The sequence below is a fragment of the Schistocerca americana genome, chromosome 6 (assembly GCF_021461395.2).
Source record: "Schistocerca americana isolate TAMUIC-IGC-003095 chromosome 6, iqSchAmer2.1, whole genome shotgun sequence".
NCBI classification, from domain to species: Eukaryota; Metazoa; Arthropoda; class Insecta; order Orthoptera; family Acrididae; genus Schistocerca; species Schistocerca americana.
In genome coordinates, this window is record NC_060124.1 from 86,614,966 (window position 1) to 86,640,200 (window position 25,235).

At 41.2% G+C, this 25,235-nt stretch overlaps 1 protein-coding gene across 1 annotated transcript; it reads right to left on the reverse strand.

The window, feature by feature from the left end:
- Positions 1–11,817: 11,817 nt before the first annotated feature.
- LOC124619936 lies at positions 11,818–24,662 on the reverse strand. The gene is made up of 4 exons (XM_047146585.1): positions 24,420–24,662; positions 18,116–18,190; positions 17,947–18,027; positions 11,818–11,911 (listed from the first exon to the last, which is right to left on the reverse strand). Exons 1-4 carry the CDS (start codon positions 24,651–24,653, stop codon positions 11,900–11,902), a joined length of 402 nt encoding a protein of 133 aa, XP_047002541.1. The 5' UTR covers positions 24,654–24,662; the 3' UTR covers positions 11,818–11,899.
- Between the last annotated feature and the right edge of the window lie 573 nt (positions 24,663–25,235).

Consider the following 25,235-nt stretch of genomic DNA (forward strand, 5'->3'; position numbering starts at 1 on the left):
GGCTAGAGGATAAATGTAAGGATGTAGAGGCTTACCTCACTAGGGGTAAGATAGATACTGCCTACAGGAAAATTAAAGAGACCTTTGGAGAAAGAGGAACCACTTGTATGAATATCAAGAGCACCGATGGAAACCCAGTTCTAAGCAACGAAGGGAAAGCAGCAAGGTGGAAGGAGTATGTAGAGGGTCTATACATGGGCGATGTACTTGAGGACAATATTATGGAAATGGAAGAGGATGTAGATGAAGATGAAATGGGAGATACGATACTGCGTGAAGAGTTTGACAGAGCAGTGAAAGACCTGAGTCGAAACAAGGCCTGGGAGTAGACAACATTCCATTAGAACTACTGACGGCCTTGGGAGAGCCAGTCCTGACAAAACTTTACCATCTGGTGAGCATGATGTATGAGACAGGTGAAATACCTTCAGGCTTCAAGAAGAATATGATAATCCCAATCCCAAAGAAAGCAGGTGTTGACAGATGTGAAAATTACCGAACTATCAGTTTAATAAGTCACGGCTGCAAAATACTAACGCGAATTCTTTACAGACGAATGGAAAAACTAGTAGAAGCCGACCTTGGGGAAGATCAGTTTGGATTCCGTAGAAATATTGGAACACGTGAGGCAATACTGACCCTACGGCTCATCTTAGAAGCTAGATTAAGTTGGCAGGGGTAAAATATAGGGAGCGAAAGGCTATTTACAATTTGTATAGAAACCAAATGGCAGTTATAAGAGTTGAGGAGCATGAAAGGGAAGCAGTGGTTGGGAAGCGAGTGAGACAGGGTTGTAGCCTCTCCCCGATGTTATTCAATCTGTGTATTGAGCAAGCAGTGAAGGAAACAAAAGAAAAAGTTGGAGTAGGTATTAAAATCCATGGAGAACAAATAAAAACTTTGAGGTTCGCCGATGACATTGTAATTCTGTCAGAGACAGCAAAGGACATGGAAGAGCAGTTGAACGGAATGGATGGTGACTTGAAGGGAGGATATAAGATGAACATCAACAAAAGCAAAACGAGGATAATGGAATGTAGTCGAATTAAGTCGGATGATGTTGAGGGTATTAGATTAGGAAATGATACACTTAAAGTAGTAAAGGAGTTTTGCTATTTGGGGAGCAAAATAACTGATGATGGTCGAAGTAGAGAGGATATAAAATGTAGACTGGCAATGGGAAGGAAAGCGTTTATGAAGAAGAGAAATTTGTTAACATCGAGTATTGATTTAAGTGTTAGGAAGTAGTTTCTGAAAGTATTTGTACGGAGTGTAGCCATGTATGGAAGTGAAACATGGACGATAAATAGTTCAGACAAGAAGAGAATAGAAGCTTTCGAAATGTGGTGCTACAGAAGAATGCTGACGATTAGATGGGTAGATCACATAACTAATGAGGAGGTGTTGAACAGGATTGGGGAGAAGAGAATTTTGTGGCACAACTTGACCAGAAGACGGGATCGGTTGGTAGGACATGTTCTGAGGCATCAAGGGATCACAAATTTAGTATTGGAGGGCAGCGTGGAGGGTAAAAATCGTAGAGGGAGACCAAGAGATGAATACACCAAGCAGATTCAGAAGGATGTAGGTTGCAGTAGGTACTGGGAGATGAAGAAGCTTGTACAGGATAGAGTAGCATGGAGAGCTGCATCAAACCAGTCTCAGGACTGAAGACCACAACAACACAACACTTCGACATTTTCCGTTTCAGCTCTTCATTCATTTAAAAAGTTCATGAATAATTCTAAATCGTGGTAGCTGATTGGGTTGTACAACATTTTTCCCACTTTTGCTTCTGTTATTTATTTGCTATACCACTTAGACATACATGTAAAAGCGTGTTCCCGTAATAGTTGCTTGCTCTATATTTCAAAGCACGAGCTCGCACACTGCCAGGCATGCACGAAACATTGCCTCTACGCCAATAAGACGTAAAAAGCGCCAGAGCAGGAGTCAAGTGGTCGAGGAACTTCTGGCGGCACAATAAGCGTCTCGGCGCCATGCCACGCTGTGTCTTAACAAACCAGCAGCGCACCTGCCGACCTTGACAGAGAGCCTCTCCTTTCTCTGTCTCTAGATGCCTGCCTCTCTCTTTCTTTCTATACTCCTCCCCAACCTGTTAGCTGAAGGTAACGGCGGTCGCGTGTCAGCACCAGCGCACTCACACGGGAGCTATCTCCCGGCGCATCCTGCTCTCATTTCACTTCGACCCATTATCACAGTCCGGTTTTTTCTGCGATAAAACTCTTTTTGAAAACTGTATTCAAATCCCTTAGACTTCTTCTTGAAATATCAACATACATCTAGAACTTATCCTATCGTCCATAATCGGATCTCCCATCGCATTAAGCGGACAGGAGTTTACCGGTGCTCATCGCCGAGGTTATCAGCGGTATCAGGTGAAACCCCAGTCGTGGCCACGGCAACAATTCACGCACTCGTAGCGCTGGTGGCTCGCATTACTAGTCACGCGACTGCGACTCATTTTTCTGCAGGTCTCTTTCGTTCAGAAAAACAATATTTGTTACATAAGCTTTCCTTTTTTCTCGCGGCTTCGCCCCCCCCGTGTGCTTTGAAAACATACATTGCACACACTGTCCCCTACCCCCCACCTACCCCTCCCAGTGTCCACCTCTTCCACCCTCGCTGGCCAGTGTGACCGAGCGGATCTAGGCGCTTCAGTCTGGAACCGCGCGACCGCTACGGTCACAGGTTCGAATCCTGCCCCGGGCATGGATTTGTGTGATGTCCTTAGGTTAGTTAGGTTTAAGTAGTTCTAAGTTCTAGGTGACTGATGACCTCAGATGTTAAGTCCCATAGTGCTCAGAGCCATTTGAACCATTTTTTTCTTCCACCCTCTGAATCTCTGACCATCTCCTCCTCTCACCTCTGTCTATCTGAATCCCTTCCCCAGTCTCTTTATATCCTCCTCCCCCCTCTCATACTCCATTTCCCCACCCTCTCTCTCTCTGACCATGCCTTCCTCCCTCTATCCATACTGCCATCCCCCTCTCTCTGTTCATCTTCCCCTCACTCTTCTTCCTTTTCCACCAGCCTACTGTCCCACAACACTGTGCATCTGCCTCCTGTACCTTCCCCTCCTCCTCCCTCTCTCTATAGATGCCTACCTTCTTCTCTCTCTAACCATATCCGCCTCCCTCTTCTCTCAGTATATACCTTCCCCTTTTTGTCTATCCACTCGTTGCCCCTCTCTCTTTCTCCATCTGCACCACCCCTCTCTCTCTCTACCTCCTCTTTCACCACCCTCTTCATCCTCTACACTCCTCCTACTCCCTATCCATCTCCTTCTCCTCTCTGTCTCCTCATCCCCTTCCACTATCTCTCCCTCTGCCCCCTCTCTTGTCCATTCCCTCCTGCTCACTCTTTCTTACTATTCCCTCCTGCCCACTCTCTCTCTCTCTCTCTCTCTCTCTCTCTCTATCCATTCCCTCCTAGAAACACTCTCCATATCTTTGTACTTTCAACATTGCAGCCCAGTCAGCAATCGTGATAATCTAATATACAAGAAACTATCAGCCTTGATTGCGGTAATGAAACCAACCTTTACCTAGGTTTCAGCCCAAATAATTGAGCCTTCTTCAGAAGATATACGTGAATCTATAATTTGTCTAAGAGGCTGTTTTATTTTATTTCTAGACCATGTCCTCTTAGACAAATTATAGATTCAGGTATATCTTCTGAAGAAGGCTCAATTATTTGCACTGAAACCTAGGTAAAAGCTGATTTCATTACTGCAATCGAGCCTGGTAGTTTCTTATATACTCTCCATATCCATCCCATCCTGTACCTCTTTCTGTCCATCCACTCCTTATCCATTTCAACGTCCTCACAACCATGCCCATCTATATGTGTAGCACCTGGTAGAACTGGTTGATAAAGCAGGCCAATATTCCACAAACTAAACACCTGTCATGCAGGGCAGCCTACATATCAGGGGCTTGGAAAACGTTTTTGTCCCTGACATGCAGACTTCCATTTGGAATATGTCGATGAAGCAGGCAAATACCACTTCAATGTTGTGTAATTCAGCCTAAACGTGTGTGCAGGAAAATCATTTGTTGCCCTTGGCGTGTAGGCTGCCTGGCAAACTAGATGAAAAAGGCAGGTTGCTGTTACTCTGACACAACATGTCTGTCATCAAGGGCACCCTGTATGGCAAGGGCTATAAAAACACATTTTGACTTGTATCTCTGCTCGTGTTTGAGCTGGCTACCGACTTGGAGAGTTCAAAATCGCTCCACAAACATTTAGTCCTATCAGCCTGTCAGTAACTAGAGCAGAATGAAGGTATATTTAGTGGCCTATTCCAGCTTCCACTAATTAAACTTCTCTACAACATACTGCTTCCTGTCAGGAAATACTGAATATTTCCATCAAGTACTAAAAAATATTGAATAATTAAGAAAATTACTTGTCACTGAAATTAGCCTAGTACCCATTTAGGAGGATTAAGAAAATACCACCTTATCACCTCCACCCCACCCCCAATTTGAACAAAGTCCCTGTCTCTAGCTACCAGAAACTGGCCTTGTGGCCTTGATAGCCACAATAGGATATAGGACAGGCACACTGACATATCGTCCAGCAGACACGTGGACAACCTTACTTAAGAATTCCAATATCTGTCAGATGTGTGTAACACCGATGGGCAATGATGATGAACAGAATAGATGAATATCTGTTAAGTGACCATATCCTGGTATCAAAAGGAGCACACCAGGGAGACCATAGCTGTGCAACATGTATTCAAAGAGAGATGACAAACGTTGTGAATCCTTGAATCATCTCCAATTCACTGACCAAAGAATGATTATAATAAGTAAAGATCTGACTATAGCACTAACACATCTTAAAACATTTTCCTCGCCCATAAACTTCAACCACAGATAGCCAACTTGTAGGTAGAATTACCATGGCTAATAGGTTTGTGTTGGGCAGAATAAAAAATGGTGCAGGTCATTCTGACCAACAGGGATGTTCCGATCAAACCACAAGGGGCAGTCAAACGAATACGGGACAGACGGGAAAAAGAAAGAACACTTTCAAGATTTTAAACATGGCTGCAGCAGCAACTGTTAAAATTCTTCACAATAAAGGACGACAGCCAAAAACAGTTGCAGGATAGAATTTTTTATTAAAATTCTTGACCAAGGTTTCGGTACATATAAATATACCTTCATCAGAAGTAAAACTTCTAAAATTACATCATGCAATGGAGAAATAAAACAATTATGCCAAAGGCGTCGTCAGTAATTAAAACATCATCTCCATTTGTACAACATGTGTAATGGGCACAGGATCAAAGCGAACAGTTTAACACCGTTACTTCGCCTATGAACTATTGAGACACGAGTGTAAAAGCACTAAGGCAGATTGTTTCGACGAGAGAGGGCACAAGCATATCGTTTGTGAATTTTAGAAGTTTTACTTCTGATGAAGGTATATTTATATGTACCGAAACCTTGGTCTAGAATTTTAATAAAAAATTCTATCCTGCAACTGTTTTTGGCTGTCATCCTTTATTGTGAAGAAAGAACACTCTTTGTTATTTCAAAAGTAATCTCAATATCTGTTAATACGTTTATCCCACGGTCCTTGGAGATATGTTTTGCCTAAGTGCAGTATGCATTTGTGACAGTGTTAATAATGAGCATGTCACGAATATTAATTGAATGTCTTTGGCTTCAGTAACAATGATGTTTTTGCCTAGGTAAATGGAAATGCCGCGTGGCTAAGGCCTTCCGTCTTGTAGACGGTTCGCCTGCTGCAAGTCTTCCGAGTTGACACCACTGCGCCGACTTGCATGTCGATGGGGATGAAATGATGACGATAAGGACAACACAACACCCTGTCCCTGAGCGGAGGAAATCTCCGACCCAGCCAGGAATCGAACCCAGACCGTTAGGTATGACATTCCGTCGCGCTGACCACTCAGCTACCTTTTTTTTTTTCATTAGATTGATAACTTCAGCAGACAGCAGAATTGCGTTTTAAAAATGTAGCAGCGAATGTAACAGAACTTGCGACGTATTATCTACAGTGCGCGACGCTTACCGTTACGCTTCTTTTTTATGTTTTTTATTTAATTTTTTTATTTTATTTTATATTATCTTTTGTAAGGAAGGGAAAATAAACATTTGCTCCAATTTGTAATGAGAATAGAATGAACAAAGTATATATCATTTCGAGGCTGCTGTTGCGCAATATAAGAAAGAAAAAAGAAAATGTCTTCTTGAGTGTTCTTTTTTTGTCGATTAGTGAACAGAAAATTTTATGGTGTACAAAAGACTATCACTTCATTGTGGAAGGAAAGTTGCTCCGCTGCTCTGCGAGAGAAGTAAAATGTTAAAACGAAAATGGGAAAGAAAAAATGCCTTCTCCATTGGTGCGCGTCTGGATATTATCTTAAAATTCCGACAAGAACTAAGTCCCAGGAAGCAATTAGGCTTCACACATACAGATCACTGGCAAACTCTGCTATCCGAAATATCATATTGGAAGTATTTAACAGTTAATTATGATTTTCAACTTATTTCCAAATATCCTCCAGTAGTCACAATGTTGGCTCATTTTAAAGTGTGCAGTTTCTATGTAAGAATAATAGTCTAGAAAAGTAGCAAGCCTATTCTGCATAATAAACGTTACTGTGTGGCCCATGGCCCACGTTGCAGCGTTGTTTTTTGCTCGTGGATATCTCAATTTTTGTGGCTGAATGATCTCTAAAAGGTCTACACCACTGGGCGTCGTACGGTCTATCACCGACAATCGTTGACGAAGAAATGTAATTTCTTCTGCATGTCCGCACGTGAACCTATGAAATAGCATATCGACTCTTACGCATGCGTCACAGTTGGGCGTTGGATGAAGGCCTATCTTCTGTATCTTTTCATTTGTTGCTACTTTATCGTTGACTGTTAGATACAAGTCGGCAATGACGCATGATGGTAACATGTCGCTGTGCACATTCCGCCATACTACACTCCAATGTGTATGTGGATGTTTTTCTTCGAGACGATTCCTGTGGTTTGCTGTCATGAAAAGGTCTTAAAGTTTCTGTTATCGACGATGTTGTGTCGAATGTAGCTCATTTCCATGTAGTACAGTCGCACATGTCGGTAAGAAAGTGGATTGCCGGTGATATTAACGGGTGGGTCAAGGCTATGAGGCTTCCACCGCTGAATGAGGTTTGTGATGATACTGGTCCTCCAGGTACGAAACTCCTTCCTGATGCGATTTAGGAGCAGGGTGACACATTCTTTTTGTACCTTAATGAGGTTAAGGCCACCTTTGGATCTACCAGGTTTGCCTACGTGTGGCACGCCTTTTCATATCCATTTGTGAGATTATTACTCATCAGCAAGTCATGAACATTAATTGAAAGTTTACGACATTCGCAACAATGTTTTTACCTACGTGTGGTATGCGTTTGTGCTTACATTTGTGAGGCTATTACTGATTACCATGTTATGAACATCCATTGCCTTCGCTAACAATGAAATAAATTTGTCAAACCTGGAGAGGAGGGGACACATAATTGGCTCAAGAAATTAAATAGCTGGAAGATGAAAGCTGTTGGACGTAAGCATCAGCAGTCTAGCGAGTGGTACTCGTGTGTACCTACTGAGAGCACTTCTTCCTAGGGAAGATGGGTAGTAAACTTTAATTGGATCGTGATTAAATCAGGTGGAGTTAATCAGAAGCAGGAAGGAAGTGGGGACAATTATCTGCGCCTGGGAATGACTTTTCATGGGGCTGGTACCTAAGAATCCAAGAGAGCTGCATGAGCTACACGTTTTTTTCTTCCCCCATGCCTACCATCCAAGTTGCCCTTAGAACAGACGCCCATCTCTACAAAACCCTTCATCGCGCCCTCGCGCTCCCATTTCCCTCTTTTTGGACACAGTGAATTGCTCGTGTGAAAAATGTTGTAGTAAAAAAAAAGAGTGCAATAAACCGCTCATTGTAATTCATGTTTCCCTGTGACCTTCTGCTCTTTATACTTGTATTGTGATATTGTCCACGCCGGGACACTGTTTCTGTTAAATTTGTGCTTCAGGAAATTAGGTTGTCATTTGAGATAATTAGTTAGTTACATGTATCATAGATCATTTTAACAATTCTTTTATCGAAATGATGTGGAACGTGTTAGGATATGTCTGCAAAGCTATCGGTAACATTAACTGATCAAATTACTCACTTAGTCTTACTCATACAACTACACTTAAAAACAAGGGTTTTCTTTTTTATACAAGTTACCAGTTTTCAATTAGAAATTCGTGGTTATCTGTCAGACATTTTATGTTACTGGGAAAACGATAAAAAAAATTTGTTGGAGTATATTGAACTCCTTTCTGAGCCACTGACAACCTTTATAATCGGTAATAAAGGCCATGTTTCCCTCTAGTGTTGCAGATATGGGCATCACTGATCTTCTCAAATTGTGATGGGTGATTTAAGACAAATTTCGTTGGCGCATATACGTATTGTGACGCCACAGTTAAAAAGCGTAGCTCGATGAAGAGCTATCTACATGACGTCTGTGGGTGAACACCACGTATTATTCTCACTGTTCGGTTTTGTGCAATCAGTATTTTCTTTCTAAGTGGTGAATTACACACGAAAATTATTCCATAGGACATTATTGAATATAAATTTGCAAAGCATGTCAAGAAGTTCAAATGGTTCAAATGGCTCTGAGCACTATGGGACTCAACATCTTAGGTCATCAGTCCCCTAGAACTTAGAACTACTTAAACCTAACTAACCTAAGGACATCACCCACATCCATGCCCGAGGCAGGATACGAACCTGCGACCGTAGCGACCGCGCGGTTCCAGACTGTAGCGCCTAGAACCGCATAACCACACCGGCCGGCCTGTCAAGAAGTTAATTCTTTTGATTCAAAGAGTAGCAGTTATACGAAGAGCAAAAGTAACTGAACTTAATTGTTTGAGAATCTCAATAATATGCTTCTCCCACATTTCAACAATATGTACACCCAAAAATATGGAGCATTCTACTCTTTTCACTGACTCCTGCTCACGTGCTATATCAGTTGTTGGTATGACTATTTCCTGTACAGATCTGAATGTAGCATTTTTTTTTTCAATTTTTAGGGAGAGTCCATTTTCAGAAAACGACTTCATAATTTTTTATGAAACATCATTAACAATCTCTTCTATAGCAATCTCTCTGATATGATTTATAATAACAATAGTATCGTCAGCAAAAGCTAGCAATTTTGCTAGTGTGAACATTAAATGGAATGCCATTCAAACATATAAAGAATAGAAGTGGATCCAAAGTTGAAACCTATAGAACTCAACTTGTAATATTTTTTCACAGATACCAAAGTTTTCTACTCTTCCGACGTAGCTTGAATTATTCATCAAAACGCTTTGCATTCTGTTTATTAAATATGCTTCAAACCAGCCTCGTGTAAAACAGTCAGTTTCATAAGACTTTAGTTTTTCTAACAGTGTAACATGATGTACGCAATCAAACGCCTTGGAGGGCTCACAAAAATACCAATCTGCCATAATTTATTATTTGAATTTTGTACTATTTGTTGAGTGAATGTATAAATAGCATTCTCAGACGACCTACCATTCACGAATGTGATTTGTTAAGAAAATTGTTTGTATTTAAATGTGAGAGTACCCTTGAGTATACTGTGTTTTCGAATATTTTGGATAAATATTTGTCAGTAAGGATTTCCGACAATAATTGATTAAATCTTTCTTGTCACATTTCCTCAGAAGATGTTTAATAAATATTTATTTTAACATATTTGGAAATATTCCCTGTGATACATTACATACGTCCCTACGGACATTATTTATGAAGTTGGAACAACTTTTGATAATTCCATTTGAAATTCCACCAACACCACATGACCTTTTGTTTTTTGGAAATTTTAGAGTTCTATTAATTTCTGTGAAAGATGCTGGTGCACTTCAAGTTCCATAAAGTTTTGTAGAATGCCATTTTGACACACTTATTTACGTCGTCCGCTGCTCGTGGTCGTGCGGTAGTGTTCTCGCTTTCCACGCCCGGGTTCCCAGGTTCGATTCCCGGCGGGGTCAGGGATTTTCTCTGCCTCGTGATGACTGGGTGTTGTTGATGTCCTTAGGTTAGTTAGGTTTAAGTAGTTCTACGTTCTAGGGGACTGATGACCATAGATGTTAAGTCCCATTGTGCTCAGAGCCATTTGAACCATTTTTGAACTTATTGATGTCGATATTAATTTTACTGTAAAAACTTTCTCAGTTTATTGATTTCGTAAATGGTATTAGGTTTGATGCTGAACCAGTGCCTTCATCACCATCCATAGTTGTATTCAGGACTTGCTTCTGTGGTTAATAGTTGATTAAAATGTACATGCATTGCACGTGGTAAAGTAGGCAATATTTGGACAGATTTCTCTTGTTTTTTTTCTTATTTTTGTGAACTATGAGAGCAACCCTTTGTACCAAGTTAACACTGTGTAAAGTCTTCAAGCCATTCAGTTTACTGAGCGGCTTTAGCGAATTATCTGCAATTTCTGTTTTCTATTTTGATCATTCTAATTGTGTTTCTGGACATTTATGATTGTTCAGTTTGAAATTGTTCATCTGTGCAGTGCCAACCACCACGTGCATTCTGAGTAGACTTTTTTTCAGCCAGGAGACGGACTAATCGAATAATTCGTACGTCATTGAGCAGGAACAATGCCTACATGCGTATCCAAACTGGAGTGTATCAAACATTATCAATTTTAACATATTTTGACAGGGTGAGTAAAAACTGGCATCCACCGTCAATAGCCACACATCATATCCAACTCAACTCTCTGAACAGAATGAATACTTATACACTGGGCGATGTTTCGATAGGTTGGGATTTATTTGAATTATTGATAGTGGGCTTAGATTTCAGTTCTTCAAAACCGTTCTGTAATAGTAGTGCTTGCTAATATGAATGCACTATATGTTCCTGCACATGGTTTTCTGTCGCATGAATGATTGTGTGTTGTGAGATTCAGAGTTATTTCACGCCCTAAAGTAATCACATTCCCTATTTCTTTCCACGAGGTTCGTGTGCTGGTGTTAAAATTGCTAGTAGCCATCCCCTATGCACCGTGTGTTACCATGTGGGTTTAGTTTTTTTTTTTTCACAATACACTATGTGCGACATAAGGATGAAGAGATTTTTCTGTTAGTAAATGTTCATTTTATGGAATGTTTGTCACTTTTGTTCTCAATTTCACTTATAGTCTACCGTGCTCCTATTTTGTTCGTGAAATCTCTCATAGAAACAGAGCTCTGTTTACGAAACGTGAGGCGAACATGTAACGAGACATTCTCGCTGAATCGTCGTGTTGAAAGCTCCTCATTAATTCCGTTGTGCATTCGATTAACTTACAAGGTCATAAAATAAATTTTCAGTGGGATTTTGTATGACAGTGCAGACTGTGGAACTGAAGTATAAAAATACCGCTTCCCCAGCTGAGTCATGTAATTTTCCTGGTGAATAACATCTAAATGCAATTAAGAGTGCTGATCACCTTCGGCTGGATATGGCAGACCTGTAGAATTTGGATGACTGTTTTCCTCGTCAAAGTGGGGCCATTATCAACGCTGGACGTGATGTTACACTGTATTAGAGTGATGTCTCCCGTGGAAGATAATTTTTTTCCGGTGTGCTTACACTCTCAAAATTCCCCAACGTGTTCTGTGTGACAAATGCCCCAAAAATCTTATATTCATACTATCTGGAAGATATAAAGAAAAATTAAACTCTTTGCCAAATGTTGGCGCTCAGTTCATGTATTTCTGTTCAGATAAGATTACAGCATTAGTTATTTCCTTCACCGCCGTTTCGCATCTGTTGTCGTCCATTAAGGAAGAACCTGAAAAGAAAATGAGGACATAAGAAATAGGAACATTATCACATACACGAAACATGTTCGATACTTACAGCTGTATTGAAGAACTGCACTTGAACCAATGACATCTCCTCAAAAGCAATTAGTTGACAATATCAGTAAGAGAATAGAGTACCAAAAACTATTTCAATCGTTAAGAACTGTTAATACATAGGTGAAACAAATACTACTCCACTATAGCAGCATATGCAACATTTCAAATGGGCGGATCCCAATTGTGAGCAGCATCACATGTTGCCACTTCGTTTGTGAAGCTTTTTAAAATTTTTATTATGTGACTAGCATTTATGTCCGTTAAATGAAACAACACATTCATCTTGAAACTAGCCCAATGCTCTAAGTTCATCCTCAACATGCATCAAGCTGCTGGATTATTTATTTATTTATTTATTTTACACTTGTGCTCGTATATTAGTAGTTTAGCTATGATGACTGATAATGGGTAAGTAAGCTGTTGTATGTGCAATTAAGTCAGCTGCCCTCACGTGTCTACCTGTTCCGGTAAACAGGGCTCCTCTGCCCCCCCCCCCCCCCTCACCACACACCTATCAACTCAGCACGCACAGTGTCACTGCCGAACGGTGCATTCGGAGTTTTGTGGGCAGGTGCATACACCTATACAACGCGCTATTGTAGTAGCGATATATTATATAGGCTGATTGTGAAAAGGCTTTACAACTTTACTTACGTACAGGATTTTATTTAGAAGGCTTGTACAGTGAAAGCCTCTGTTCCCTTCTGACTTTTTACTGTCGACGTTTCACATACGTGCAAGGCTACACTCCAGAAAAATTTCTCCAGAATTCGGTATTAACAAATTTCCCTTGGAGGAAAGCTTTTTTTCTGCTCTAAATCTGCATTTTGTAGCCTCTCTACATCGACTATCATCATTTCTTTTGTTGCCCAAACAGCAAGGTGCAGTCCATTCCACTGAACTGAAGTGATAAACTACAACATTGCCTCACTCCCTTCTCAACCACTGCTTCCCTTTTATGTCTTTTAACGCTTGTAACGGCAGTCTGGTTTCTGTACACGATGTAAATAACTTTTACTCCCTGTATTTTATCTCTGCTAGCTTTAAAACTTCAAATCATTCTGTTCAGTCAACATTGTTAGTAATATTCACACCAGTTATCATCTGGTTTCTTTGGAATTGAAATTATTAAATTTTTCTAGAAGTCTAAAAATATTTTTATGTCTTATGTCTTGTGAACAAGCTGGAAAATTTTTCTCATGGTTGGTTGCCATAGAATATCAATAATTTTGAGGGTATGTCGTCTACTCCAAGGGTCTTGGTTCCCGTCTCACAATCGTTTACTTCCTCTTCTCTTTCTATAGTACTGTCCTTAAGTTCATTTTCCCTGTCCAACCCTTCTACATATTCATTCAACTTTCCAATTTTCCCTTTAGTGCTAAGTACACGCTTGTCATCTGAGCTCTTGGTAATCATACAACTGCTTTTCTCGACAGGTGTCTTTAACATTCCTTTAGGCAGTATATATTTTCATTTAGTCATGCCTGCTTTTATAGCACACTGCATTTATCCTCTAGCTGTACCTGCATAGCAATTTTTAATTTTCTGTCAGTCTCATTTTTAGGACGTCTGTATTCCCTCTCGCCTGCTTCATTTGCAGCATTTTCACATTTCAGTTAAATTTAATATCTCGGATGTTATTCAGTTATGTCTACTTGATTAGATGTGCTTTCTGTTCCAATTGATCCACAGTGAGGAGATGCTCCAAGGTGCAGGACACGTCAGAAAACCAAGAACATATAACAAAAATTTACAACGAATAATAAATATGTTAAGGTACTGGGTGGTCATAAATAAAGGGCCACTACTCACAGAGATCCAATGTGGACTGTAATTAGCGTGTGGCAGCGAAATTGATAGATATTCTAATATCAACAAGTGGAACTTAGTTACACTGGAAAAAAATAGTGGCCACTAGGTACAAGTCTGGCGCAGTGAATGCAAGCGAGGCATATAGACATGTTTCCATATGTAACAGGTTGCGAAAGAGAAGTGAGCAGTGAAGGTGAAACCAATGAGAAACACGTGATGTTGATTTTATTATTAACCGCAGTTGTTCAATATGAGCACCAGGGACGTCGGCTAGTTGCTGTATAATGTCATATCTGCTTCTGATGGTCAGAATTGGAACTAATTTTTTCCGCATTACCGCATTGGCATATCTACCACGTTTCGCTGTAATACTATAACTACAGCCTACACTGGACCTTTGTGGGTAACTGCACTTCAATTATAACTACCTAGTATCTTCCACAGATCCGAAATGACATGATTGTCATGTATTTGGAAAGAGTGAAATAAATTTTAAATTTAGTTATATGTAAAAGGTAATAGATACTAAACAGAAAAGATGATCACATTACTGCACTGAATTTGTACAGGAATGAATTTGTACTAATACTCACGTTATTTGATATTATCAGTAACACACACACACACACACCAGTTGGTTCTACTGAGGAATTCATCGATGGAGTAGGAGGAATTGGCTACCAATACAGCCTTCAGTCTCCTCTTAAATCGAACTTTATTGGTAGTTAAACTTTTTATAGCTGCTAGCAAGTTACTGAAAATGTGTGTTTCTGAATTACGGACACTTATTTGGACCAAAGTAAGTGATTTTAAGTCTTTGTGAAGATTATTCTTTTTCTAGTACAGATTCCATAAACTGATCTGTTGGTTTGAAAAGGATATATATTTTTATTGACGTATTTCATTAGGGAAGGGCCATGTCTTTTCGCCTATTTGATCTTCTGTCCCCTTCACGATCCCATCTCTCACTGCCACTCATTCGTCTTGTATTTTTCCCCTGTTGCGTCAGTCGTTGCCTGATGCTCCCTATGAAACTCTCAACAACGTGTGATTCTTTCAATTTATCCAGGCGCCCGTTCCCACTATATCCTATCGTTCTTCAGTTTCAGTCTCCAGTTCGTAGTCAATAAATTGTGATCAGAGTCCACATCTACTTATGGAAACGTTTTGCAGTTTAAAATTTGGTTTGTTAATCTCTATCTTGCCATTATATAATCTATGTGAAGCAGTATGATGTCTCTATGAGCCTTCCACGTATGCAACTTTCTTTCACGATTCTTAAACCGAATCATATATAATATTAAAACATTGTCAAACTCGAAGTATAGACTTGAATGAGCAACAGTGTTTGTGAAACCCAAGCAAGAACAGGACCTATTCACACAGAATGTTAGACTATTCCTCGATTCTGACTGTGTATTTTAGGATTATATGCCATTTTAACCGAATGACACGCTATCATATCAGCTGTGATAGTTCGAACGTTTTAATCATAGATTTGACGTTTGACTCAAAAATACTAGATTCAGTGTTGTGCCTCGTGTACAATGAATACAGCAGACCAGTATGACAGAATTTTCATGGCCAAACAACCGACAAATATTACTTCCAAATCTCCAGTAGTGCGCAGATACGCTTAACTTTAACAGTTGGAAGCAGCACTGAATCACTTAAGAAATTACTGTGCCAGTTTGTTAATGACAATATTCCATGCTTAGAAACTAACAATTTGCACAACGTGACAAGATTATCATTTCGCTTCTTTTACATCTAGAAAACTCCACATTTCTTAGATACTTTCGCCTGTATAATATGGAAGGTAGGAGACAGTGCTCAAAGCTTTTGCAGCAGACGACTGCTCTCTTTGCGCATGGAGTAACCCCGGTAATCAGTACAATGAAATGAACACCCTTAACTGTTTACAGGCGTTGACATACGTCAACGGGGACAGATGAAAATGTGTGCCCCGACCGGGGCTCGAACCGGTAATCAGTAATACAATAGATCAGTTTGTGCCCGGTATAACCCAAGAGGGAGTGTGAATGTCGTCTTAAAAGCATTTTATTGTTGTCTCCAGGAAGCTACACATTGAGGTGACAAATGTCATGGGACCTCTCTCGCCCAGCGTAGTGCAGCATCTCAATGTGATATGAACTCAACAAGAAGCTTGAAGTCCCCTGCAGAAATATTATGTCGTGCTGGCTCTATAACCGTCCTCAACAGCGAAAGTGTTGCCGGTGCAGGATTTTGTGCACGAATTAACTCCTCGATTATGTCCCATAAATAATCGATGGGATTCATGTCAGGCCGTTTGGATGGCCAAATCATTCGCTCGAATTGTCCATAATGTTCTTCAGACCAGTTGGGAACTATTGTGGCCCGTTGAAATGGCGCATTGTCATCTATAAAAATTCCACAGTTGCTTGGGAACATGAAGTCCATGAATGGCTGCACGTTTTTTCCAAGTAGCCGAACATAACCGTTTCCTGTCAATGATCGGTTCAGCTGGACCAGAGGGCCCAGTCCATTCCATGTAAACTCAGCCCTCACCAGTATGGAACCACCATCAGCTTGCACAGTGCCTTGTTGACAACTTGGATCTATGGCTTCGTGCGGTCTGTGACACACTCGACAGTACCAACTGAAATTGGGACTCATATGACCAGGCCACGGTTTTCCAATCGATATGGTCCCGACCGCAGGAGAGGCGCCGCAGATGATGGTAAAGGCATTCACTTCGGTCGTCTGCTGCCACAGCACATTAGCGCCAGATTTCGCCACTCTGTCCTAGAGGAGACGTTCGTGGTACGTTCACATTGATTTCTGTGGTTTTTTCGTGCAGTGTTGCTTGTCTTTTAGCACTGACAACTCTACGCAAATGCTGCTGCTATAGGTCGTTTAGTGAAGGTCGTAGGGTCCGTGGTGAGAGACATTGCTCGAAATGTGGTATTCTCGGCACGCTCTTGATTTGTCCGCAGCTCGTGGTCGTGCGGTAGCGTTCTCGCTCCCCGTGCCCGGGTTCCCGGGTTCGATTCCCGGCGGGGTCAGGGATTTTCTCAGCCTCGTGATGACTGGTTGTTGTGTGATGTCCTTAGGTTAGTTAGGTTTAAGTAGTTCTAAGTGCTAGGGGACTGATGACCATAGATGTTAAGTCCCATAGTGCTCAGAGCCATTTTGAACACTCTTGATTTCCGAAACAGAATGTCCCATGTTTCAACCACTCCGCGTTCAGAGTCTGTTAATTTCCGTCGTACGGTCATAATCATGTCTGAATATATATAGTAGGATGGTATCGGACATGTCCGAAACAACAGATACCATCCTAGTATATATATAGTTAAGGCTCACCGGCCACTTGACCACCTTCTTCTTCTGTGCGAATGCACAAACAGTGCTTGAATTCTTACGGGAATCGGCAACGCGCCTCGAGTAATGAGTATAATGGGCGGGGGCACTACGAATGTAGTGCGGGACAATTCGTTGAGAATGTGGGGATTCGCGGGAGGCGTGCCAGAGATAAATCCCTACAGTCGCGCTATTCTCTATGTCCTCGGTGGCTCAGTTAGCCGGCACGGTAGCTCAGCGTGCTCGGTCAGAGGGTTAGCCGCCCTCTGTAATAAAAAAACTGAGTTAATAGATCAACAACGAACTTCAAAGTGTGTCTTACGACGTCCGCCCCGATCATATACACCGAATGAAAACGAACAAAATGAAATAAAAAAAAAGATGGACAGAGCGTCTGCCATGTAAGCAGGAGATCCTGGGTTCGAGCCCCGGTCGGGGCACACATTTTCATCTGTCCCCGTTGACGTATGTCAACGCCTGTAAACAGTTAAGGGTGTTCATTTCATTGTAATAATCATGTCTGAAACCTTTCCACATGAATCATCTGAGAACGTATGACAGCTCTGCCAAGCAGTGCTGTTTTACACGTTGAGTACGCTATACTACCACCATCAGTATATGTGCATATAGCCATCTCATGACTTGTGTCACCTTAGTGTACATGAATTACCGCTACTTGCGAAGCAGGAAGGTGGGATGATATCGTTTGGGTTTTGCTTTGCCTGCATGCCTCCTCCCTGCAATGCGAGCACATTTTGTCCAACCACAACACGTCATTATCAAGCAATAGAAAACACACTTTACTTACATATGATAGCTGGGAGAAATACGTAACCCATTTTGACTTGCATGCCAGCATGTAAGAGCCAAGAACGAGGTCGTTTACAAGCTGTAACAAAAGAAAAGTGCCGTTATACACCGTAATAATAAAAACTTGGAAAAAACCTGAACTTTTTTTTCGAAACTGGGTTGCTTACCGCTGCGATTAGTGCAACGAGAGCCTCGACGACGATCGTCAATACAGCGAGGGCTGACGGGAACAGCTGCACAAACTGTAAAAGCGAAAAAGCGAGAGAACATTACTGCGAGCCAAATAATGGTGGAAGCAATATTTTAAATCAAACACAATATTTGAGACAACCCTTTGGGTGTCTTACATAAACATACTTGTACAATTGACAGCACAAAAAATGGCAATGGCTGTAATTTGTATTACCCATCACAATACACAGAAGCCTGTCCTATAGCAAGCTGTACAAATCTGCTCATAAAAGTAAAGAACATTTGTAACTGAGAGTGTAGTAAAAGAATTAACAAGTTTTTGGCACTTATCATAAGGGCGCAACCTCTAAAAGCACGCAAGAAAACTGCGTTATCCATAGCATAGCAGTTAGTTATTAGCTACACGTTACATGGATCATTTTACACGACAGATCCCAATGATATGGAACGAGTCATTTTACATTGAGATAGCAAATTAATTTGTACATACGGCTACGTTCTGAACATTTTAAGGACTTTTTTACGATAAAAAATATATATACAGATGTGATTTAGTAATTCCTGCCCACCACTTTCTACGCATTACATTAAGAGAAATTCTTCTACGGAATAGAAGGAGGTGTCAGGGGGAAATTTTCTCAGTTTGTTACCAAACTTTATTTTTCTGTCTGTCAAACACGGAGACAGTGATCAAAAATTTTTGTTGCAGCACTGTGCACTCCTTTTGTGCTAAAGACAACCTTACTGTGGAGTAATGAATGTCATTTTTCCTTCTAGTGTTGTGATTATGTATCACATTGTTTCTTTGAACTGTAGTGGAATATTTACAAGAAACTTCATGAGAGCACATATATACTGTGAAGCAGCGGTCATAATGCCCAACTTCTTAAACAGATATCTATAACATGATCGTGAGTGAGCACCACATATTATTCTTACAGCACGTTTTTTCACAATGGTGACTTTCTTTCTTAATGATGAGTTACCCCAGAACGTTACTCCATATGGCATTATTGAATGAAAATATGAATAATATGTCAACTTACTGGTTTGTCTCTCTCCAAGATTTGCAATCAATCAAATGTGGCTGAACTACTCCAAAATATTTTTTTCCCTACGACTTTTGAAGTTTCCAGTCCTTTTATTATTTCCTTACCGTGTCTTACATTTGTCATTGGTGTAGTACCCCTGGATGTGCGGAACTGAACATGTTGTGTCTTTTTCAAATTGAGAGTGAAATCATTCAGAAAAAAGCAGTAAATGATACTTTTTATACTTTTGTTTACCATTTCTTCTGTTTCTGTATGTATAATTGGACTGATTAAAATACTAGCGTCATCTGAAAAACGAACTAATTCTGTTTGTTGTGTACTAGACGGAAGATCTTTTACGTATATGAGGAACATTAGTGGGCCTAAGTTTTAGTCTTTGGGAACCTCATACATGATTTCTCCCCAGTCAGAATTATGTCCCTGAATTACACTGTTTGAATTACTAAGTACAACTTTCTGCATTATTTTGCTTAGAAATGACATTATCAGATCTAGTACAGGCAATTCATTTCGTGAGATGGAGTCCAGAGTGGTAGGAAGTATTTAAATATCCGCGGGCCAGCTCGTGGTCGTGCGGTAGCGTTCTCGCTTCCCACGCACGGGTTCCCGGGTTCGATTCCCGGCGGGGTTAGGGATTTTGTCTGCCTCGTGATGACTGGGTGTTGTGTGCTGTCCTTAGGTTAGTTAGGTTTAAGTAGTTCTAAGTTCTAGGGGACTGATGACCTTAGATGTTAAGTCCCATAGTGCTCAGAGCCTTTTTGTTCGCGGGCGTAGCATAACGCATTCGTAGAATACCGGCATAATGGGCGGTCTAGTAGACAACTTCCTGACGACAAGTTATGTTTCGTATTTGGCTCAGTGCAGAACTCTGTTAGTTTGTTTTAACGTGTAGAAATAACGAAACTATTACATACATCAACAAAATTGTTGCACCACCCAGATATGTCGAACAGGTTTGTTGTTATTGTGACTGTTCATTTAGCATGTGTTAGGTCGGAGGTCAGTTATGGGACAAGTCATGTGCAATTGGTAAGTGTGCGGTAGCATGAGCTACTTGTATGTTCCAAAACCCCGCGCATACAAACGGATTTTTGCGAAGTTCACGCCTCGGGTTCTATTGGTGACAGAAAGGTAGGGCCAAGTGTTTTCGATAGCTCACGGGCTAGGGACCATTTGTATACCCAACAGAAGGATCGTCTTACTGTAACCATCCTATATCGCAGGGTCAAAGTTTGAATTTTACACACTTCCTCCAGGTTAGGCAAGTGGAGCAAATCGGTTGGTTCTGCTTGCGTTGTTTGTAGTCTGTAGTATTGGTTCAACAAATATTTTACGTTTAATACCAATGTTATCATCATGATGATGCTCTCCCAATGGGAAACGCATTAGCATCCACAGTTGCTGAAATTTTTGTCAACTACTTCGAAAAGAAATTCTTTGGGAAACACAGAGATATAGCAGATAACATCATTCACCATGTCGACGATTTCATTGCGTTAAGCAGAGACGACGCTACACAGGTTGGACGCATAACAGGTGGATTAAATAGAATGCATCCAGAAGTACTATTTACAATGAGACTCAAACTGGAACACAGAACAAATTACTTGGATTTAACTATTTCAAGAGTTAACGGCAAGCAACCGTTTGCAATCTGTCGAAAACAAACATTCACAGACATTATCATAAATCTCCCGACCCAACATAAACATTCATTCTTTTGTACAATGACATACAGAATTCTATCACTTGCTTTAGATGGTTCCTAAATCGAAAAAGCAAGTAGTACTGCTCAACAGATAGTCCTTGCTAATCATCAAAAGACGGAACCTATAGTGTGGTGGGAGCGTCATTGACTTTAAAAAAATTAACGAAAATCATTTAGTGTCGGCCGCAGGCTTCCGGCGTAAGAAGTCACCTCTCATTCAGCCAACCGCCTTGACAAGGAGAGCGGAGGAGCGTACAAAGGTTCAGGACACACTCTTGGTTTTTGGGATGGGAACTGTCCCTACGGGTGGAAGGATCAACAAAGATCATCTGCATGAGGATGCAGAACACAATGGAAACCACTACATTGAAAGAAAGTTCATAATCCAATTCATAATTTTCAATAACTACTAACGTAAAAGTCTTAATTTGGCTGCCTAAACGTGACATTAGAAACAATACTGCTTTCTTCCATTTGCAATTTTTAAGTATAAATCTGATTGACAGAATCGATCGTTATTTCTCAGTAAATATTAGAATTAATAAAATAAAATTATCACCTCTAGAGCTTATCGACCGTAAGAACATAGTCATAACATTCATTTCAGAAAGTTTAGTAAGGTGAGTCACTTGCATCTATTTCCTTGCACATGCAAAGAGAAGCCGTTAGACTTGCGGATATAATCACTGTGTCAAAACGACATAGAAGGTAGTCAAAGCTAAGTTTAAGGTAGTGCTTTTGAAATAGTAGGTGAAATGTACGACCGAGTCCCTATATGCACCACTTACTTTGAAATCAGAAGTCGATCACCATTATCATATAATAACAATCCAGTTAGAGCACACCTGGTTCAACCGAGAAAAACAGTAATAATGATGTAGTTATTTGCCCAAGTAATAACATCACAAACCCTTCATTGAGTGATAGGGTGCTTTCTGTTTCTGCTTCACGGCCAAGGTCGTGCGCATTAGGCACACAGAGGGCAGCTATAACGTCCGATTTCGCGAGTAGCGGCCGGTGACGCGGAACAGTTTCCAGGACTCCTGAAGATAGACGTTGACTATGGATATTGTACCACAGACACAGTCCCTTTGACTGTTCAGAGATGTCACTAAACCTGCCAAAAGATGTTAACAACCACGCATGAGCAGCGCCTATTAGTCGGAGCGGGTCCGACAGCCGATCAGTTCCAATCATTCCACCAGGAATGTTGTTTGTACTTCGACCATGCCTAGATGGTCAATACCGTGGTTCGATCGCGTCCGCATTGTTACTTTGTGCCAGGAAGGGCTCTCAACAAGGGAAGTGTCCATCCGTCTTGGAGTGAAATAAAGCTATGTTGTTCGGACATGGAGGAGATACAGAGAGACAGGAACTTTCGATGACATGCCTCGCTCACGTCGCCCAAGGGCTACTACTGCAGTGGATGACCGCTACTTACGGATTATGGCTAGGAGGAACGCTGACAGCAACGCCACCATGTTGAATAATGATTTTCGTGCGCCCACAGAACGTCGTGTTACGACTCAAACTGTGCGCAATAGCCTGCACGATGCGCAACTTAACTTCCGACGTCCACGGCGAGGTCCATCTTTGCAACCACGACACCATGCGGCAAAGTACAGATTAGCCCTACACCATGCCGAATGGACTGCTCAGGATTGGCATCACGTTCTCTTCACCGAAGAGTGTCGCATGTTCCTTCAATCAGGCAGTCATCGGAGACGTGTGTGGAGGCAAGCCGGTCAGGCTGAACGCCTTAGACAAACTGTCCAGCGAGTGCAGCAAGGTGGAGGTTGCCTGATGTTCTGGGGTGGCATTCTGTGGGGTCGACGTACGCCGCTGGTGGTCATGGAAGGCGCAGTAACGGCTGTACGATACGTGAATGCCATCCTCTGACCGATAGTGCAACCATATCGGTATCATATTGGCGAGGCATCCGTCTTCATGGTAGACAATTCGCGCCCCAATCGTGCACGTCTTGTGAATGACTTCCTTCAGGGTAACGATATCGCTCGACTGGAGTGGCCAGCATGTTCTCCACTCACGAAGCCTATCGAACATGCCTGGGATAGATTGGAAAGGGCTTTTTATGGACGACGTGACCCACCAACCACTGTGAGGGGTTTAGACCGAATCGCCTTTGAGGAGTGGGACAATGTGGACCAACAGTGTCTTGATGAACTTGTGGATAGTATGCCACGACGAATACAGGCAAGCATCAATGCAAGAAGACGTGCTACTGGGTATTAGAGGTAACGGTGTGTGCAGCAATCTGGACCACCATCTCTGAAGGTCTCGCTGTATCGTGGTACAAAATGCATAATGTGGTTTTCATGAGCAACAAAATGGGAGGATATGATGTTTATGTTGATCTCTGTTCTAATTTTCTGCGCAGGTTCCGAACTCTCGGAACCGAGGTGATGCCTAACTTTTTTGATGTGTGTGTAATATATGTTTGTGAAGTGATGTAAAACTTTTTGTGATGTGTGTATAATACATGTGGGTGAATGGCATGTTTAGCGATTACAATCGTTTTAAATTGTCACATTCTGATACTGCATTCTCATATCATTTCTTATATTAATTTTTTATTTTAATCATATGATTATTCTTCAGTATGACTTGCTCCGTTCCCTTGGATGATACCAATCGTAGAAACATTTGAAATGCAAATTTCCTAACACCATGAGCATCAGAGGAAGGCAGGTTTGGCACAGTAGCATTTCTTCGTATGAATCTCACTCGGAAGGAAAGTACAGACCGAATTTACGTAAAATCATGAGCGTTCAGTCACAGGCTCGTGGCATAATATCACTTTTATGTATTTTATTGGATTTCAGTTTTGAAGTAACCTGCGTAAATCCTCTTTTAGCTTTTATATTTGTTTCTTTTGTAGAACTGATGATGGCCAATCTCGGCTGAAACCGCTTGTAACGTAAGAAATGAATGCGATATTCGTGTTTAACTAGATTATTCTGAAACACCTGGAAACGAATAAGGCAAGACAGAAAAGGGAAATATCTTCCAATAAGACAAAAATGACAGGCTGACTTCTCGAATATATGCGGGAACAACGACGGAGACACCATTCACCTCATTTACATGCTTGCTTATCCATAATTTACAGATCTGTGGATAAGAAATGTAGTGCTAAGTGAAATACTGATAATGGTCAACGCACACTTTGATTTTATGTTGATCTTGAAATTTACTGCCATTATAGTTCATAAATCAACTTGGATGACATCTGTACTTCTCAAATGTTGAAGTAAATGTTCTTGAAATACTGTATTTCTCAGACTGATATGTCTTGGAAGCTATGTTTGAGCGATGTACTGATCACTGCTGTAGTCAAATTGGTGTGGAGGTGATGGCAGTCTATATCTGGGGTGGACGCAGAAAGTAACAAACTGTGCCCACCCTCCCCCCACCCCCGTCACTAACTGAACTCCAGCTCTGTGTCGAATCCCTAACAAGTGCTACACGGACAAACAACCCCTGTTTCCATGTACTTACCGTAGATGCCAACAGGTGCACTGCTAAGACGGCGTAACACACTGCTTCCTCAGGTGGAAGGCCACAGTATAGTAAAAATGTGTTGCACCCTGTTAGCATAGCGTCGACAGCTGGTTTGTGATCTCCACATGCAGAGCACACCAATTTACTGCTGTAGTCGGCTGCAGCTGCTGGCTCCGTGAAGAAGCACGTGGCTCCCAAAACCAGAAGGAGGGGCAGTTTGCCACGCGCCATACTGTGAACTTTTCCTGTAACAGAACGAAGCGAAACTTACATGAAATTTGCATTTTCTGTCAAAAGTGGTACACTACACTATTTGCCAAACAAACTAAATTATGTCCCAGAGTCTGTGTTACAATTACCAGTATTCAATTTGTACATGGGATCTGTGGTCATCCTCAAAGTTGCGCAAGTTGTTTGAAATTCTCCAAAAAAAAAATCGATACATTACAGGGAAACTGTAGTAACGGTCTATATGTACAAGAACCGACTGGAAACAATAAGACTGGATGACCAAGAGCGGAGGAATACAATGAGTCTTTCTCCTATACTGCTCAACCTGCACCGTATGTACAAGTAATCTCTTTAACCCCCTCCTGGCATATAGAATGTTCCACGAAATTTTAAGTGAATTTTTGAATGTCCATAATCTTCTGCCAGTATATTTCATCACATGATCTTCTCACAGTCTTCAGTCGTATACTGGTGAAAGTATAATGAGCTCGCATAAGACTACCCCAGAACATGCCAGTACATGCAGTTATCACTGAGCACGCGCTACTTGACCGCATGTGCTTCTGTTGCAGGGAAATGTTG

Excerpts from the sequence above, each read along its gene's own strand:
- LOC124619936 (XM_047146585.1), bottom strand. The coding sequence starts at position 24,653 with ATGGCGCGTGGCAAACTGCCCCTCCTTCTGGTTTTGGGAGCCACGTGC. Across the intron at positions 18,191-24,419 it reads TGCACCTGTTGGCATCTACG|TTTGTGCAGCTGTTCCCGTC; the intron begins GTAAGTACATGG and ends TCGCTTTTACAG. Across the intron at positions 18,028-18,115 it reads TCGTTGCACTAATCGCAGCG|CTTGTAAACGACCTCGTTCT; the intron begins GTAAGCAACCCA and ends CTTTTGTTACAG.